We start from the raw sequence: 19917 nt of genomic DNA, 5'->3' as shown, positions 1-19917 counted from the left end.
CCTTATATTACATTAATGTTATCCTACAATGCAGACACTTTCACTGAAGAATAATCTGAAACTTGAATTGTTTCTATATTTTGAACATTTCAAGTTTTTTTTGTCTAATTTATTTTAAGTTGCCTTTTTTTATACAGTTCTTTTTACATGAATTTCCCAAACTTATCTCAACTTGTTTATGTTGTTTTAATCATCGTGGCTTTTGAACGATTTTCCCTATTTTTTATGTCTTTTTTTAATAAATGTAGTCTGCTACAAATGACGCTTCTATACTTTCCAATACTCTGAGTTTAAATAAGGGAATATATGTGTTTGAGTTGAGTCCAGTGTTGCTGTTACGGTTACCAGATGGGTAGTATTGGTAAGTCTCTTTGAAGGGCTCCATGGTAATGTCAGCTCCATGTGGTATGACAGGCACGTTGCCATTGATTACAGTATCCACTGTGAGGTGGTTGTGTTCGTCAAGGCCACGGCCCGTCTGCATGATGGACAAGCGCTGGTTACCCGGGTAAAACACCACCTCTGCATGACGAGTGAACTCAGCACCTGGTAACACAATCAGTCAACTCATCAATCAATCTATTGTTTGTTTATATTCCATATAATAGTGCAACAGTTGCTATCAAAGGGGAAAATACCTACAAGGGTTACACACACACACACACATGCACACACACACTCATACACAAACACACATGCAGCTGTTTCCTATTAAAGGGGAGGTGGAAGCCTGATATCACATCACAGCCCTGGAGACAATACAGCTGGCCGGGTGACCAAAGACACTTACACAAAGAGAGACAGAATGCCTTGCCGTAAAAGAGATCCCTCATCTCTCTACATATGTCTTCAATATACAAATCTTAAGGGCAACATATCAACACAGACAAAACCACGCTTACCTGTGATTTTGAATCCTGCTTGGCTATTTGGCAGCTCCAGAGCAAACAGCCACCCAAACAGCTCCCCTATAGGTGCAACTGGCATCAGCGCCCAGCCTACTGACTCAGGTACCTAACCAGCCAGGATAGGGGACTTATGTTACTGGTCAATCAAATCTTTTCATTAGTTAAGGGCAGAATAAGTCGAGCTTTTACCTCGCTGATGGCAATGTATGCTCTCCCATCTCCCACCACAATGTACGCATGAAGATCGATGTTGTTCAGCTCCACAGGAGTCGATCCAACAGTCACGGTACCGCTCACCTTACCGCTAACACGCTGGGGAGCCCCTGCAGGAGCAGCAAAGAGATGATGCAATTTAAACTTCAACATCTCAAGTCGCTAAGCAGAAAAATTGTGAAATAAGATGAATGTTTCTGTCAGGTAATGAGCGAGCTCTAACCTTCGGGTAGACACTGGCGTCCATTTCCATAGAAGCCAGGACGGCAGTGGCAGCAAAACCCTGTGGCGTAGTCGGAGCAAAAGGCATTCTGGGAGCATTGCTGCTGGAATCTAGACAATGGGCAGAGCAGGAAAAGCAAAAAAACAAAAACAAAATAACAAGTTAACAATTCTTCAGAAAGTGAAAGATCTTGTTTTGTAACTGTCATGAGTCTTGCAGGGTGGGCAGCATTGCATTAGGATTGCATCACACTATGAAGCTTTCACATACCTGGCACAAGTTTCCTTATTCTCTGTAGTGTACTGAATCACTGAAAGAGAGAAAGAAAAAAGAAAGAAGTTTTATGATTGCGTAGCACCAATAAAAGTCAATGCTAAACACCAGGAATGGGCAACTCCAGTCTTAGAAGGCCACTTTCCTGCAGGTTTTAGGTTACTTAATCCAGGTCCTCAGGATTCACTACCCTGCAAAGATGTGTTTCTATTCCAAAGCACCTGGGCCTGTATACCTAAAGATTCCCAGAATCCTCTCAGAGAGCACTTAACTTAGCCTAAAAAGTTCCTAGCAAGGAGTTTTAGCTTAGGAGTAATTCCAGAACATTCTCAGAGAATTCGGAACAAGGAATGGACAGAAACTTCTGTCTTAGTGAGGAGATGTGGTTGACCCAGTTGCTAGGTATCATTTCAAAAGCTGTGATTGGTTAATCCTAAAAGCCAGATAAAAATACACTTTTGGTGATAACAGGCATAGAATGGACTGTCAAATTAATAGAATTAACCATAGAATCTAATCTCCAGGAAGACTGTATAATTATAGATAATATTTTACTTAAAAAGAAATATCTGTTAAATCGTTATGGCCCCTGGCCTATCCTGGCCATTAGTGTTGGAGCCAGAGATGCAGATCCCACTGCGCTGGAGCAACACAAGGATTGGTGGTGGAAAAAGCACCAGAACTCCCCCCTCTCTCCAGTTGGTCGCCTATTGTTACGGATCACGTCAGCTGCATCAAGAGGGAGGACTCCTCACCCATAAAAGCCCGTGATCAGCAGCATTCATGGCGGCTGTGAACCCTAAGGCACATAGTTAGCCAGCTCGGGGTTGCCCTGTTCGGAGTTTAGTGGCTGTGTCTGTTGTAAGAGCTTTCTGTGTGGATTTACTTGTTGGTGTAGAGAAAAGAAGCTGTCGTTTGGTTTTGGAGAAGCCCTTTGTTTCATACCATTTTAGAAAAGTAAAGCTCTCCTTAGTGAGAAGCTGTGTTTGAGTTGTGTTTTGTTTGTGTACAGTGTGCTGTCCCAGTGTATGGCTTGTTGACATTCTTTTGTTTGTGTTTTATATCTTGAAAGTTGCCGTGAATCGAACAACTTTTGTTATCACTGATTGTGGGTTTATTTTGTTTATTGTTAATTATTACTTGCCGGTAGTGGTATACATATTTATATTTTTATTTTTCTATCTGAACCCGTTTTTTTATTTGTGTTTATAGGAAGACCTTGTTTAAGTTTGTTGCGTGTTGAATAAAACACCTGTTGAATATACCACTTGAGTTGACCCGACCCGGCTTGTTACCAACTTTTCTGCCCTAGAATTGAGCCTGATCTTAGGGTTCGTAACACAAATTAATAGTAAGCTATTTAAATCTTATCGTACAGAATATGTGGAAACTCAGGCCGACTTGCACAGTATTCACATGCTGATAGTCTGCTTACATTTTTTAACCATGCTGGTAATTTTTGCACTCTCAACTCCATTTTGTATTAACAAGGTTAAAACAGCTCAGCTTCCATCAGTGTATGTGATTGCCTTTAAGAAGCAGTGTTGGTTGGCTTTCAACCAACACTGGACAGAAGAACAGTGTGTACTCCTGTCTCAATTCATTATTAATTAATTAATAGTGAATTAATTAATTCACTATCATCCGGTGTTTGCAGAATATCTCCTGAGTTTTGCCTCTTCTGTCTACTATTCTCCTCTACTTACTGAACTCCTCTTAAAAGTCCTCTTCCCTGCTCTTAACAGATCTCACCTTAGGAGCTCTGATAAGAGCTAAGATTATTTATGAACACCTTTTATCTTTATCTTATTCTAAGAGAACATCATGATTCTAAGAATCTTCTTAAAATTTGGCCACTGGGAGCAACTTTTTGTCCTGAGAATCTTTAGAAATACGACCCCAGACTCAGATTGATGAACTTCCTCATCAAGACGGAATGATGTGCAGATGAGAAAAGGCTTAGTAACCACTGTTAAATTAATAATAAATTCTGTTATCTATTACTTTTTCATCATTTTAGTCACTAAATCTGACAACTGAGGCTGTCCTGAAAACATCATGTCTGGATGTTTACTGGGATTAAAAGGGTCCAGCTTCTACATGTAAAGAAAAAATACAAATAAAAAAACAGCTGTACCAAAACTAGGGGAAAAAAACTGGGTGGGAGTTTAAAGTGTTAAACATTAAAAAGTAATAATAAAACCAAACGTCTCATGTAGAAGTAAAGGTATGAACTGTATTTACACTTTGAAAAAGTACCATAATTTTTAAATGAGGTGTTTTCACAGTATTTTTTTGGCGCCACAGTTAAAGGAACATTATCTTTGTTTCTTTTTCTTTTTTTTTACAGTGTCTCCAAGTGAATATTTACTTTCCTCTCTGCTATTTTCTGTCTGTCTTTGTTGGTTTGGGATTGAAATACAACTATCTATCAAACTACATTATGCAAACACACACATTTGCATGCTTTCTGGGCATAAAAGAAACTCTCACAGGATATAAATCCTTCTCAGTAAAGTAAAAACCTGCACTCAGTTTATAAAATAATTAAAACTGCATAAACACCAAACCTACAACAGCTTTGAATAAATATGCAATTCTGCAAAATAAAATCATTCATTTCTTTCATATATTTAGTCCAAAATGTTCTAAAACAATTCTCTAAAAGCCAAGTTCCTCTTCAAACTCCTATAGGTTGAACCTTTGATGGATGTCGCTCGTCTTTCTATACATTTCCTGTCTGTCCCCAATGTGCTGTTTACTCAGGGCAAAACACACAAATAATTCTTTTAAAACAAGCAGAGAAAACAGATTAATGAAACACAAACAGATTTGTTGACAGATCTCTGTGTCTTCTAAGACAAATTCTTGGATTTCTTGATAAGTTCTTCAAACTAACATAAATGACTTATTAAGGGCATTTTTAACACACAGATACTTTTTCACCCTTATGTAACCCGCTAGTTGACTGAGAACACATTCTTATTTACGGCAAAATCCTGTGGGAGTAGTTGCAACGGAGGGAATGCTGAACACACACTCACACCTGGAAGCAGCCCTGCACAACGGCACTATTGTACTGCCAGCTGCTGAGCAGCAGAGGGGTGAGGTAGTGTTACCATCCCTTCATCCGTTCGTAAGTGTATATGTATACATACTTAGCACAAAAAGTCAGTGCATTAGTGTCAAAATGTCATCACAAATCCAATCCAAAGTCGTGTGTAAATATTTTTATTTTTATTCCTTATGTTGTATTTTATTCTTTGTTGCATATCTATTAAAAAAAATGTTTTGTCGCCTCCTTGCGTCATGTTGAGCTTTTGCACGCAATGCATTGTGGTCTATATTGACCCGTCTAGTGACCATCGATGGTCACTACTTTTCAAGATGAATTGTAGGTAATTTTGAGTGCACTACTTTTTTCTCTCTGGACATTTGGAAACTCCTACAAAATGACGTGACCCCTATATAGGGCACTATGTAGGGAGTAGGGTGACATTAGGACACAGCCACTGTTTTAAAACAAGATCTCCACCTACTTCCAACTTCAAGTTCGGAGGAGAAACTGCACCCGAGATTCCAGATTTCCAGATGGCTGCACCCAGGACCACCTGTAGCCCACTGTTGTTATTAAATTTCTTTCTAATATGTTTTGTGTCCATTAGCCCTCTGGGGTCTAAGGTATAATTTACTGTTTTAAACTACTTTTGATTTTACCTTTTATATTTCACCTTTAAAACACTTTACCTGCCTTGTTTGGTTTCATTCTTTTCAGCACAACCTCACATGTGTAATTTTACGGCTTTTTTTTAATTGACAAACTATATAAACACACTGGACCTAAAATCAAACAAAAAAACATAAAATCTAAGTTTTTGTTTGTTTGTTTTTGTGTGTGTGTGTGTGTGTGTGTGTCTGAAAACTATGTAAAGGAACCATTTTTATTATAACTTAAAATGCAAATATAAATAGTTGAATGCTTAAATTGAAAATTACAATTTGTGCTATTTACAAAGTAAGATTTTATTAAAAATGTGTGTTTGAAAAGTTACAAATCACTCAATCATAAATGCAAAAATTGCAGATATTTTATGTCACATTAGAGATGACAGTCATCATGTACAGTAGAGGTTGCTGAGCGGTATTCTTATCGTGAAAGTTGCTTTTGATATTTTTAAAATGTATTTTTCTTCCACTTTTCTGCACTATAAATTCAGCATTTTGTATGTACATGCTGCACCAAAGACTAAACTACCGAGTATGCAGTTCTTACCTGAAGAAACAAACAAAGCTACAGCTTACCTGCCTGGATGCATTTTTTGCAGAAAAAGATGGAACTTCACTAATACTGCTGTAATAACTAATGCAACCATGTCTGGTATTTGTTTTAGACAGCAGGATTATACAGATTTTATTGAGTTTCAGATAGGAAGTTGAAGTAAAGTTGTTGGATAGCAGTTTATTCCATGCAGCTGCTAACACTATATCCTCATCAGTAACCAGTCTGGCAGCAACAGAGTCCACAAATGTGAACCGCCAGTCTTCTTTTCTATCATTTCTCTTTCGATTTACTCCCCCTCTCACTCTCCAACATCTCTGTCACCATAAAATGTTGTTTTGTTTTGTTACACAGTGTGTAATATGTCTTATAACCTAAATCCTTGTCCATTATGTTCTGTTTGGTTTTGTTAAGTGAATGTTAATCCACTACTACATTTTCAACAATAAAATGTGATAGCAAATGTTAGCAATCCTTAGCTAATGTTGCTAAAACACCAGCACAACGTCTCAGTTTCCCCTGTCATGGAAGATATTTCTCTTAATCCTTGTCCTTCCTTTCAGGTTTTTAATAAGAATATGGTCTGCATTTATATTTCCCACCTCTTCATGGTCACAACTCATCTGTGGATCCATATTCTTGTTGCTAAACTCGTCCTAGCTTGGCTGTCTAAACTGTGCATGCAACCAAAACTGCTGTGCGACTGCATTGTGCACTCAGAGAAATGGCTGATTAATCCCTTATTCATTCTACAGCAAGGCAGCAAGCCCAAGCAGTGTTATAAAGAACCATGTTAAATTAAAAGAAGAGTCCTAAAAAAAGATTATGTGGTGCCCACAGAGGCCTGAAATATGCAAAATAATAAAAAGCTTTTTGACAATTTCTCCCAATCTTTCTATAAATAGCCAATAAAAACAGACAGAATTTACTTCTTACCTCCTGTGTCAAAATCAACATTATCTTCATCCACACTGACCACATGGCCTCCAGGGGAGAGAGGTGGATTGTTTCTGTTAGGAGGGTAAAAATCCACCACTTCTAGAGGAAACTAGAAAAGAAATATGGAAACATGTATTTTCTAGAACGATGAGCTAAGAAAACATATTGCATTCAGTAAGTATCTTGTTTATCATGATTACAGTTTTGCCAGCACTTTGCTGGCAGCACCATTCTGACTCCAGCAACCATAGAATTTAAATAAAAACACCTACAATTTAAAAAAGTTATTACTTTGTGCTCTAACAGCACTGTCAGTTTTGATTGGTCTTTTATGTAACTACATATTATTGAGCATATTATCACAGATTATTACCATTCACATGACTAATCTTATGAGCCCTTACAGTCTTGTAGTCTTGCAGGTTTTGCTATATTTGTAGTTCAGCCATTTTATCGAGAAAAAAAAACTGCATAGAATGAGCACTGATTTTTGTTATGTCATGTTTTACTGTTACCTGAGGTAACTGTTCCTGTTGAGCACCTCCCTCTAAGACCGTCTGAGGAAGATTAGGAGGAGCGTATTGCCTCCCCGCTGGCTCTGAACCATACCTGGGTTGAGAGGTCAATGGCACATCTTCTTTGTTGTACAACACCTGATGACTAGACTCCACTGAAGGAGAAGAAGGAAGATCAGGACTTGCAGGTTGGGGGGAATTTGAGTCATCACGACCAGCAGAGGGGGACTTAAATTCAGGGACCCTGCCAGTTAAGGTGTAGTCATCCCCATCCACATGGGTGGATGGGTTAAAGGTATTATCTGGATATTCCTCAAACTCCGCATACTCAGGAGTGGTTGTATCCTAGAAGAAGAAGCCAGGGTAGGGTTAGAGGAGCAAAAGCAACATCTTTTTCCTGTCTTCTAGCAGCAAATAAAAGCTGAACTGAAGAGAATAAAAAAGAAAAAAATCACCAGGGACAGCCTATGTCCTTGAGTAGGTGGAGTAGCCAAGAGACCACCAATGGATGCAGGAACAATGTTGCCGAAAGAGTAACGATTACCAGTATGAAAAAGCCAAACACCTGGAATCCCGGTATTCCCAACCCTAGAGAGAAAAACAAGTCAGGTATGCACATAAATATGACCTAAATATGTTTCTGCACTTTCAAATCCACATGGTTAATTTGCCATCAGTCTAATAAATAACAGCTGTGCTTTCATGGCAAGTCAATAGTTTGCGTGAAAATAAGGTGAGTATGCAGAGCAGACTCAAGAAGCAAGTTTAACAAACATGTTTTTTTGATTTTGTCACATTTCTACTAAAGTGAGGTAAACAAATTTTTTTGCTTATTTGCCATCATCTTCTGTGCAATGAATTCTGGGAGAGAAAAAAGGCCATGAAGGATGCACCACCAGTGCGGGTTTGTAGGGTGGGTTCGGGTGGGTGAGTTTGTGAGTCTATTAGCTAACTACAGTAGCATGTGAGCCTGTTAGTAACTACAATAGCCTGTGAGCCCATTAGCCAACTACGGTAGCCTGTTAGCCCATTACCTAACTACAATAGCTGTGAGCCTGTTAGCTAACTATAGCAGCCTGTGAGTCTATTAGCTAACTACAGTAGCATGTGAGCCCGTTAGTAACTACAATAGCTTGTGAGCCCATTAGCTAACTACGGTAGCCTGTTAGCCCATTACCTAACTACAGTAGCCTGTGAGCCTGTTAGCTAACTACAGTAGCCTGTAAGCCCATTAGCTAAATAAAATAGCATGGTAGCCCGGTAGCTAACTACAGTAGCCCGTGATTCTATTAGCTAACTACAGTAGCCTGTAAGCCTATTAGCTAACTACAGTAGCCCGTGATTCTATTAGCTAACTACAGTAGCCTGTAAGCCTATTAGCTAACTACAGTAGCCTGTGATTCTATTAGCTAACTACAGTAGCCTGTAAGCCTATTAGCTAACTACAGTAGCCCGTGATTCTATTAGCTAACTACAGTAGCCTGTAAGCCTATTAGCTAACTACAGTAGCCTGTGATTCTATTAGCTAACTACAGTAGCCTGTGATTCTATTAGCTAACTACAGTAGTCTATAAACCCTTCACCTAGCTACAGTAGTAAGCCTGTTAGCTAACTACAGTAAGGTGAGCCTGTTAGCTTACTACTGTAGCCTGTGAGTCTATTAGCTAACTACAGTAGCCTGTGAGCCTGCCTTCTTAGGTTTGCTCTAGCGTCCAGTAGTTTTAAATTAAAATGTGATGTAATTAAACAGTCTTATGATCTCAGATTCAAAACAAACTTATATGATAAAAAAAAAATACCTAGAATGTCTGATGATATCAACAGAAAAAAATAATTATTTTGTGGCCACAGATAACTAACACAAGGGAATGAGATAATAAACTTGCGACCACACATTACTAATTAACAACTTGTCAAATGTCAGCATATACTACAGTTTTCATTTCAAACTGCGATTTTAGCACTCAAATTAAGTAGCTCTTATTGAAGTGTTAGGTTGTGACACAAGTTGTTTTTGTGTTTTGTTTTTCAATGTCACAAAATGGGCTTGGTTAAAAAAAAAAACTTTTACCCATACAATATTTTCTTTTCATATATTTCTTTTTCCAGAAATTAGACTAACATGTTGTACATCTCCAAATCTGGGATTGATTAGACTGTTGCCAACAGATGCTGGTTATAAGGACACATGTTACTCAACACAAAGTTGTCACTTACTGGTAAAGGTTTTTAACACTCTGCTCATTGCTGGTAACGCTGTAATAAGGTCCTTCAGTGCGGGAGAACAAAAAATATGTTACTTCTCCTCTACTAAAGCCAACTCTAGCAGGAAGCTCAATCTCAACATTATACGATTCCTAGAAGAAAAAAAAGGTACAAATATATGAACATAAGTTTCTTCAAGCCAATTATCAAACTCAGCGTATGTCTACAACTGGAAAATTTCCCAGTGGATCTAACCAGTTTACCTTAGGCCGAGTCCCAAAGAAGTTCAGACCACCCTCGGGGTAGAGGAAGAGAACGTATGAGTCAGTCTCATCATAACCAATCACTGCTTGGAACGTATTGACCTTCAGAGACAAAAGAGATAGAGTTTGATTGAAACTTGAATTAAATACATATTATTGCTGGGTGATAATGAAAATTTTGGTATTGATCGAATACCAAGTCCAGTAAAAGTAAATCCAGGACCAATACGGTTCCAATACTTTTTGCTTGAAATTTTACAATCACTTAGTGATTTTGCCTGTAATTATTAATCATGATTATTATCATAATAAAACACAGTACAAAGATTTATGTCAAATGAAATATGTTTATTAATAAACTGAATGGCAGAGTTGAGAAATTTAATTTTTTTTTGTAAACAAAATAAAATATCCCTGTAACAAAATAATAAAATCGCTCCTGTTCACTTTTATCATACATTTTTTTTTAGAAAAGTAAAGTCAGCAGAGTAAACTTGCTAAACAAAAGCCAAACAAACTATTGGTTGACTCTCAGTCACATTTTTTGGCTTTTTGCCCCCAAAACCTCTGCAAGAAAAATATTGATCTCATCACAATGGTATAAAATTACCAATACTAGCCTTGGCATTGATACCATTAATATTTGGATATTCCATCCAGTTCTAGTACATATTTTGCTGGATGCATTTGTATACTTAAAAAAGAAAATGTAGTGAATACATTGAGAAATTACCTGGACAAGTCAATGTTGACCTGTATGGCTTTGCTCTACATACTGACCACTGCCACTCTACATGTTTAGTGTAAATCTTCTGATAAAATTTCTACTTTAAGAGACAAAGCACCTTTATTATTGTATTAGCCTTATCTAATTATAGCATTAGCTTTGCAAAGAGTTTCTATTGAGTACTTTAAGGGATCAAAAACTATAAAATTCCTGAAAAAAATGATCATTTTTTATTTATTTATTTTCTTGCCCCTAGATGGCAGAAAAATTAGCACCTTAGAAATTTTTCATGTAGTGTAGCTCTGCTAGTTTTCGAGGGATGAGGTCACCTCCTGTGTCTACAGACTCATACCTGCTAAACCAACTTCAAATAATTCAAATGCTCACTCCTCATGTTTAAACTTCACACCTCCCCCCTTCCTCCCTGTATCTCCTCCCCCTTCCTCTCTCATCTTGTGCTCCACTGAGTTTCATGGACTTCTCACCCCTCACTCCCCATCTTGCAACCACCTCAAGTATCTGTGTTTCCAAACACCTATGTTGCATAATGAGGATGAATTAAAGAAATTGAATCCATATGTTCAGATGAATGAATGCTTTACTTTATGTTTAGTCCACTCTTCCCACTACAAACCACAACAGAATAACAGATTTTGTGAATGAAGGTAAAACTGAGTAATCTTATGTTGTTTTTCTTTTGGGGTAGAACCTGATTATCTGCACACACACACACACACACACACACACACATGTATATGCACACACCTTGTACTCATAACCCCCAGCCCAGATGTTGATCTCCCCAGCTGTCTTCCTGTGTCTGACCATCTTTCATGATGTTAGCCATGGGCGCCGAAGGCAAGCAGACAAACACAGATGTCCCTCAACATATATTCATCTGATGTGTATGTATGTGGGTCTGTTCCTAATTGTTTACATCAACATCTTTAACCTATCTTGTTGTTTGTGGGTGGAGAAGACTTTGTAGTCTCCAGACTCTTTGTAATTAGTGGGGGGGGAATTGTCTGTAGGGAAGCACGATCGGATGTTTTTTGTGCAATTACTGCCCCTGTAGATAATCTTTTAGGGATATTTCTGCATCAGCAAGCAAATAAAATGCAACATACAGGTCAACAGAAAGAAGGCAGAACATAAAGCATATGCGTTCCCTGGCAGTAAATTCTCCGGTGGATTACCTGCAGCTTTCTCTTGTGATTTCGCTGGCTGATTTACCACACCGCTTATTATCAAGTTGGCTTGGTGATCTCTGCAGGATTTTCACACCAAACTGATATTTGGGAGTTCATATGTAGCCCTTCTGGAGATCGTCATTAAAATGTCAGGACTGCCATGTGGGCATCTGTTGCAGAATCAGAGGTGTTTTTCTCTCTCTTTACATCCAATTTCATGCAGTTATCCTGTAACTGAAGAGGCGAAACTGGCCATTCAGGGTAAAAAGTTGATTCTGCTAATTGCATCAATGAAAGCACTACAACCACTGATTGGTTAGTGGCTTAAAACTATATGAGGCGGACTGGATACTAGCATTCAAAACATGTTCAGCTTTGTTTATGTAGGGTTTACATCCTTTTCTTTGTGACTTTGTGGCTAAAAATACCATAAATGATCTGAAATAGTTTCTACAGGAAAAAGATGCTCATAGGAAAATTTTAAAAAACTGCATTCATTATTTTGTTAAATAGGTTCTTCTAAATATTTTTACAAAATTTAGTATAGCCTAATAGAAAAGAGCCATTTGTGTGTGTGCGCTGCCCCCCATCCTACATCTGTCTGTGTGGTCATGTGCCATATGTATTAGCGTCTGTCTCACTGAGAGTATAAAGTAGTCCTGGTGTTCTTTACAGACTCACAGCTGTAAGAGAACAAATTACACCCAACACAGATTAAAGACTTTCAGACAGTGCAGCTCGACACCCAAACTCCCTGCAGGAATTCTGTCACGCCTTTTTTTTCTTGTTTTTACGCTGACCAGACAAAAACAGACTTTAACTGTCTTTGGGAACTGCAAGTGTTTGTTTTCTAGGTAATCCTGGTGGATTTAAGTTTACATTTAGGTGATAATATCACCTATTTGCTATGTTTGCAAAGTCTCAGAGAGCTGGAAAAACAGCAAACAGCTCATTTGGCAAAACATCCATTCACCTGGCACAATTTAAGATAATTAAATTGCCATTATAAACTATGTGGTTATGTTTTGAATCACTTAACAGTTATCTTAAGCTGGAAATCACTCTGGTTAGCCTTGAGCATTCCATGGAAAATAGGTCAGGATGAGTGCCTTGAATTTGCTGTTTGGTTGCTGGTGTTTCAGCTCGTCAACCAAAGCACAGCTGCAAACAGGCAAAAGTGAGACAGACAGCAGCTGCCGTCCAGTTGCCAGCATCCCCTGGACTGCCTACAGCGTGGGAACTGGCACACTGCACACACACACACCACAACCCAGGATTGTGGTCAGAAGCAGTCCAGTCAGTGCACAGCTACAACTTCAGCTCTACTCAACTGGATCTTTGCTTTTTAAAGCTGGAGGAAGTAGGAAAACTTCATGCTTATGAATGGTTTCAAACCCTTTAGTCAGGTCGCGAGCATGTGTTCTGTCAAAAGAGAAAAAAATCCCAAAAGTTTTGTGAACATGAAGGTCTTTGCCCTGACTACAAACCGGTTGGCTATGACTGTAATGCTTTCAAGATTTCGAGCCCATTTGAGTCAGTTTATTGGACATTATAGAGAAGTACAGCCAGAGGATCCCTGTTGTTTGTGTAGCGGTAAAGTGAATCTGTCCCACGGCATGAGGACAGAATAACATGTTATGAAAGTTGAAGTACAGTCGCAGCCTGCTTTGAGGTGGAATGAACAAAATTTGATGGGTGCCCCCTGTGTGCCTGTATGGGGGCCTCAGAAACAACAAATACCAGTGATGGTAACAACACTTTCCACTGTATCGTACCACAGATCGAAGAAAGTTCATGTTTATGTTATCTTGCAACTTTATTAGTAACATATTTTGAACCATGACTCGACTAATAAATGTTCTGGCTCAATGACATCTTGTATTCATACTTTTTTTCATTATACTTTTTCACATTTTGACATCATACCTGACTGTTAGCTTTTTGTTTCATGAAATTGTTTTAGAAGAAAACATGATAAATGTCCTTCATTCATTATATCAGCAGGAACTTTTTACATTTCTGTAAGTTTCACCAGACAGTTAAATATATTTGTGAGAAATGCAGATTATTCTGACTATTGTTGTTTTTCTCATTGTTTTTCTTCTTATAGATGTTCTTGATGATTATCTGCTTTGTTTTCCTACAGAAGCCATAAGACATTTTGTTTTAAGGTTGTTTTTGTTCTTAATCTTTTTTCTCTTCTGCATTAATTTAAGAACAATACTCTGGTATCAAGAGGAGCCTTATAGCCACAAACTTCATTCTTGCCTTGGTAAAGCTAACTTGTTTGGCTAACATTGGCAGCTAAGCCATCATTCTGCTGCATGATGCAGGAAAGATCCAAAAACCCAGCTAATTAAGTCACATTGACGTTAATATAACTGCGCGTGTGTTAAAAGAGATGCAATTTCTTTCCAATTAGACTATGCTAAAAACATTTCAAACTCTATATCTACAAAAAACACAAATTCCTTCTTGGAACATGTGAACCTTTATTTCCCTCGTGTTCTGTTATGTCTTCCCTTTTGCTCCACTTCTCACCACATCTGACCCCAAACACCATAAAGTCTGCCCCTTCCCCCAAATCACCACCCCACTCCTCCTAATACAACCCTTAAAACACACCTCAGTTCACACACACTTACCACTCCTCCCCCAATGCCCCCCACCCATCACCTCTGGCTAATCTCTTCAAAGAAAGATGCTATCAGTCCAAAGAAAGACCTAGTGAAGCAAATCATAGCCAAGACTGAAACAGCGCCCATCTGACAAGCCAGACAGACCATTTAAATAACAAAAAATAAGTAATTCACTTCTTAACACAAATAATAACGTTTAATAGACGAGTCCAGCCTCCTTTAAACTTTGTCATCAGTGGAGCGAAAGCTGAAGGTGTTCAGTTAAACTGGGGTTTAAGGTGAAGTCCTATAAGGCTTAATGTAAACTCCCATTAGATTGTTTCAAGATGGAAATAAGTAAAAAGAAACCAGATTAAGGAAAGAACAAACACAAACACAGAGCAGAGGGTGGGACACTTACAAAGAGATCCCCTGGGGTCTTTTTTTCCTTAAATCCACCACTCCCTTCACCCCACTATCCCACATGCTACACCCAGCGAACTACAAAGCAGTGTTTGTTTGATCGATAACTGCAGTAAGCCCAGCTTAACTTGGAGTCTTTCCCAAAGTTTAACCCAAACAAACCCGCTAATGCTCATAGTGGTAATTCTTTCAGTTAGAGAATTGTAAGTTATGATTTACAGCCCTATTTTCACCATAATTAGACATATTTATTTAAAAATTGTGTTATTAAATGGTGAAGTCTTCAATTTGAGAAGTGTTGCTTTACCAGGTGATAAGGGTGAGTTGATTAGAAATTGATTAGAAACAAAAGTTATGATGTTTTTATTGTTTAAGAAGGAAAAGGGACAGGTGCTTAGGGGAGTTTGGCCCACTTAAAGGACCATTTATTATTAGTGCAACAGCTGAAGCAGCAGCAGCAGCATTTGTTAAACAACTCATTGGTAGCTGATTGCTGGATTTCAGTTTCTCTGTTTTCTCAGTGACTCTTCATGATACACATGATAAAAGTCCTGGATAGCTGTTCCTGTGCTCTTTGCAAACATACATGATGCATGTTTTTAAGTTTTCTCGAGCTACAGGATTAATCTGGTGGTAGTCTGTACATTTAGGGTTTTTACTGCTAATAAAGAATCCTCTAAATGGCGCCAGTTTTGTGAAATGATAACAAATAGAGGCTTAGCAAACAAGGCTCAAGTCATAGCCCAAAGCTGACTAACTGAGCTGAACCCCATCGTTTTTCTTCATTACATCCTCCCAAAGCGCTCGGTGATGAGAAATGTAGGGCAGACAGTAACAGGGTGAAATATAAAACAAACTTTGAATGATTACATGCTAACAATCAAGGAGGGGAGTAATGGCCAATGCATGAGTGGTCAAGGTATGTTAGCGTCTACCTGTGTTTGAACTGAAGGAAGGGATAATGAGTCGGTGAGGCGGGGGGCACTTTGATGACATTTAAAGATGACCTGTGACCCTTTCAAAAGGTTAAGAGGCAGATTAGGAGGGGAAGGGGGGAGGTTACAAATAGACCCCAGGCTGATTATAAGTGATGCACAACTTCCAGGAATTTGGTTGTGTGTGTCTGTAGAACAAAAACATGGTTGTGATGGTTGAAAACTCCCATAGTAGGTGGACCAGAGTTACCGGCAGTGGCTTGGCCTTTCCTACCTTGTTTGAAGGTCCACTTTCTCGGGTTTGTTCTTCATATGCTGCAACGTTCTCCCATGTTGCCACTACAGCATGAGTGGGTGTAAAATTTGCATCTGGGAACCCCCGATGGACCTCCTACATGAGCAAATGAATGAATGAATGGAGGGAGAAGAGAAAGAAGAAAAAATAAAAAAGGAAAATAAACAATGGATTGAACTAATTGATGAGAAAACAAAAGAAGAATCAACAATTTGTGGTTAGGTAGTGGTTAAGTTTCTACATTTCTTTACTTTAAAATCACACGATTTAAAACTTACCTGGGCTACTCTGTTGAGGACACTGGGCGTTTCAGTCACCCGGTAATAAATCTGTCCTCGCCCTCCGCTGGTGTCAATGTCAGCCAGGAACGGTGCCACCACGGGGAAGTCTGTGGGGAAGCCATCATCAACGTATTGCTTTTCCATTGGCAGGTCTTGGGCTGAGATGATGCCATTGGTGGCCACCTAAAGCAACAAACAGAGAGGGCTTTGGGACTACTGAACCCATGTCCACCAGAAACCCCTGGAACACCTTCACAGAATGCAGGAAATGCTGAATACACACCTTTATTCCTCTTACAAAGCTCTTTCAGATGCTTTTCACTTTCCTTCAAGAAAATAATGTTTGATCTGATCATGAAGAAACTATATTATGCTCACTCATCACTTCAGAAGTTTACTGGGTTCTCCAAAGATGACATGAAACTCAGGGGAATAGTTGCAACCACAGCCTGATTGTTAATGCAGATCTACTGGGACACACTCCACCGTGCAGACACTTATTCGGTTACATGGTGGTAGAGCTCATTGCTGGTAGAGCATCATGCATCAAGTTTTCTATTTTTTCACTATTTTTGGTCTGCCTGTGTTTTTGTTGGTTTTTATGTACAAAGGCATGTAGACCTTCAATCCCTTTAACCCTTCAAAGCCAGACTCAAGAGAACTTTTAACAAAAAGTAAAAAATAATAAATAAAAACTTACAAAATAAATTGTTGATTATTTACCATTATCATGTGATATGTCAAAATTATTGTAGTACAAAAGGTATCCACTAGGAGGCAAAAGTTATTGCCATGGGGTAGGTTACTGATCACAATTTACCCCGCAGAGTTAGAAACTACCGTTACTGAGAAACAGTTGACAACATCAGCAATAGCGCTCTGGGGTGCTGACGATGTTGTGGCGTTTGAAGGGTTAATGAAGTCCATGTGGTTGTTCTCCACAGCTAGGACAAAAACTCAAAGATGGAAAACAGAAGCAAGGAAAAGAAAGTTTAGCAGCTTTACCCATGTGCATAATAAATGACACAGAATGCTAAGCTAGCCTGGATGCTAGCTAGCTAACAACAGATTTCAGTATTTAATAAGACAGCTGCTGTACTCATTAAATATATATTAAAAATGTATTTGTTCTGAGTTGGGCTTTAAAGGATTAAAAACAAAATTTGAATAAAACCTGCTGGAATCAATGGTACAACTTAATTTCAATACAATCTAAAATTAATGACAAAAAATGAATGAATTCAAAAGGTTTTTAGATTGTTTCTTTGTTGTAAAAATCCTTCTTGGCAATAAATCTGATCCTGTTGGAAATTCACATTTGTAAGGAAAATGTATTTGTGGGATGAGCAGCAGAGTTGAGTGTGTGGGATGTGACGGTGAAAAACTTGCTAAATCTTCTCTGCCGATGCCAAACAGCTGATCCTGATGAGATCATGGATCTTGCGGTTAATCTCACGGATCTTGCGGTTAATCTCATGGACCTTGCGGTTAATCTCACGGACCTTGCGGTTAATATCATGGACCTTACGGTTAATCTCACGGACCTTGCGGTTAATATCATGGACCTTACGGTTAATCTCACGGACCTTGCGGTTAATATCACGGACCTTGCGGTTAATATCATGGACCTTACGGTTAATCTCACGGACCTTGCGGTTAATCTCACGGACCTTGCGGTTAATCTCACGGACCTTGCGGTTAATATCACGGACCTTGCGGTTAATATCACGGACCTTACGGTAATCTCACGGACCTTACGGTAATATCACGGACCTTGCGGTTAATATCACGGACCTTGCGGTTAATATCACGGACCTTACGGTAATATCACGGACCTTGCGGTTAATCACAGGGTCAGAGTGTGGAGAAGAGGCAGAGAACTCTGCTGACGTCTGCACTGATAGGAGAACAAGCCACAAGCACAACTCTGCTGCTCATCCCACAGATGCATTTTCCTTACAAATGAGGCTCCATTTAAAAGAAAAATAAACAGACTTTCCACCGAACAATAATTTTATTACTTTTTCTGCTAACTTTTTACACGTGTTTCTTGGTTTTCTGGAATTCTTTAACACTTCAAGTGTGTTTTTAGGTTTGTTTGCACCAGATAGTGTATTGCTGTACCACTTATTTGCAGAACAGTGACGGATCTTGATTCTATTTATGAACATATTGCAATGATATCAGCGTCATGTCTGTGTATTAAATGTATACTCAACTTTGGTGGTCATCCCACAAATACATCTTCCTTACAAACGCTTCACCATTTAAATGATTAACAAACAGTCTTTTCAACTTTATTTATACTTATTTATTTATTCATTCCAATTCAGAGTAAGTAGCCCCCATATTTTAGTGGACCACATTTTCTTTTTTCTTATAAAACTTCCTTTTCTTGTTTGCTTTGTCAGCATACGACATCTTCTATTTCCAAAACCTTCTGTGCAATTTAGTGAAATGTCTTTTGTAAATTTACATGTAAAATATTTATTTTACAAAGTGCAATCTGTGTAATAATCTGAGTTACTCAGCTGCTTTGTGAAAGTTGCTTTCTGCATACTTATAAACATAACTTTTGGTTTTTACATCCGGTGAATGTTTAGATTAACGCACAGTGGAGAGAATTAGATAAGAGAAAAAATTTATACAAACATAAGGAATAATTTGTGGCCCATGAACTGGACGCCTAAATAGATGATAATGAACCCAATACCCTCTTTGTCCTGATTTCCCCTTCATGCATGTTACTGAAACACTCAGTTGAGGCTGCAAGTCAACAGCTGCAAATATCACCTGTCAAAAGCTGGAAACTACTCCAAAAGTTAAGAGTTTATACTTACATAAAGCTGGGAGAAGCTGGAGTCATAAAAGTATAACGGTTTAGGGAGGGACAGCACTTTGGACGTCTCATCGTCGCCTTCTGCTAAAATAAAATCCCCACTTAAAGTGCCATAAGGGAACATATCAGGCCTGTGGATGGCAGTAACCACACACAGCGAGCAGCTCCAGCACAGCAGGGCCACAGCCAGCTTGAACCCTCTCTCCATTGTAGAGCCGGGCTGATCAGGAGCTCCAAGCAGAAAGAGAGGGCTTCAGCTGGACTCAGAGAGGGCAGCAGAAAGGAGGAGGACTCACCACCACCTCCACTACACAGGGACCCTGTTACTCAGCTGAGAGGGAGGAGCTGAGGTCTGCTGTGATTGGTCAGAGGTGGGCTGAGTGACAGCTGGCCAGTGCTGGTGGTCACATCTGGCTCATATTAAGACAAGACAAATAGGGCATTTTTAATCCGGATGTAACTGTATCTGCTTCTCAGCACTGACTCAGACACATGGTGGGTAACAGAAGGAGGGGGAGCGGCACAAAAAAAAAAAAGAAAAGTGACTAATACATACGGATGAAACATTTAGGATAAATAATAATAATAATAATAATAATAATAGCTTTCTGTTTCTATTTTAAACTTTCATTTCTACAGGGTTTTTTTTTTTCTTTTTTTTAAAGAGAAAAAAACAACAAACATTTATATGTGAAAGAAATACTTTTATAAAAAAAAACACTAACAGATGAAAGTTGTCAGTTTTAATGTTTTACCTTAATTACCAAAAATAAATTAATAAATAATAAATA

At 38.6% G+C, this 19917-nt stretch overlaps 1 protein-coding gene across 4 annotated transcripts in view; it reads right to left on the bottom strand.

The window, feature by feature from the left end:
- Window positions 1-19382, bottom strand: part of nid2a (nidogen 2a (osteonidogen)) — a 52636-nt gene extending 33254 nt beyond the window's left edge. For all 4 annotated transcript variants that reach the window (XM_041978910.1, XM_041978913.1, XM_041978912.1 and 1 more), the window contains exons 1-13: window positions 19128-19382; window positions 16285-16470; window positions 15986-16102; window positions 9819-9920; window positions 9568-9707; window positions 7806-7938; window positions 7351-7695; window positions 6833-6944; window positions 1615-1654; window positions 1345-1454; window positions 1098-1231; window positions 903-1014; window positions 346-546 (exon numbers count right to left, since the gene is read on the bottom strand). In XM_041978910.1, coding sequence (XP_041834844.1) covers window positions 346-546; window positions 903-1014; window positions 1098-1231; window positions 1345-1454; window positions 1615-1654; window positions 6833-6944; window positions 7351-7695; window positions 7806-7938; window positions 9568-9707; window positions 9819-9920; window positions 15986-16102; window positions 16285-16470; window positions 19128-19334 — 1939 coding nt within the window. In that variant the 5' untranslated portion in view covers window positions 19335-19382. The remainder of the gene's footprint in view (window positions 1-345; window positions 547-902; window positions 1015-1097; window positions 1232-1344; window positions 1455-1614; window positions 1655-6832; window positions 6945-7350; window positions 7696-7805; window positions 7939-9567; window positions 9708-9818; window positions 9921-15985; window positions 16103-16284; window positions 16471-19127) is intronic.
- Between the last annotated feature and the right edge of the window lie 535 nt (window positions 19383-19917).

This window comes from Melanotaenia boesemani, chromosome 24, assembly GCF_017639745.1.
Source record: "Melanotaenia boesemani isolate fMelBoe1 chromosome 24, fMelBoe1.pri, whole genome shotgun sequence".
Taxonomy (NCBI): domain Eukaryota; kingdom Metazoa; phylum Chordata; class Actinopteri; order Atheriniformes; family Melanotaeniidae; genus Melanotaenia; species Melanotaenia boesemani.
Note: the sequence above shows the minus strand (reverse complement) of the source record. Positions and strands in the feature narration are given on the sequence as shown.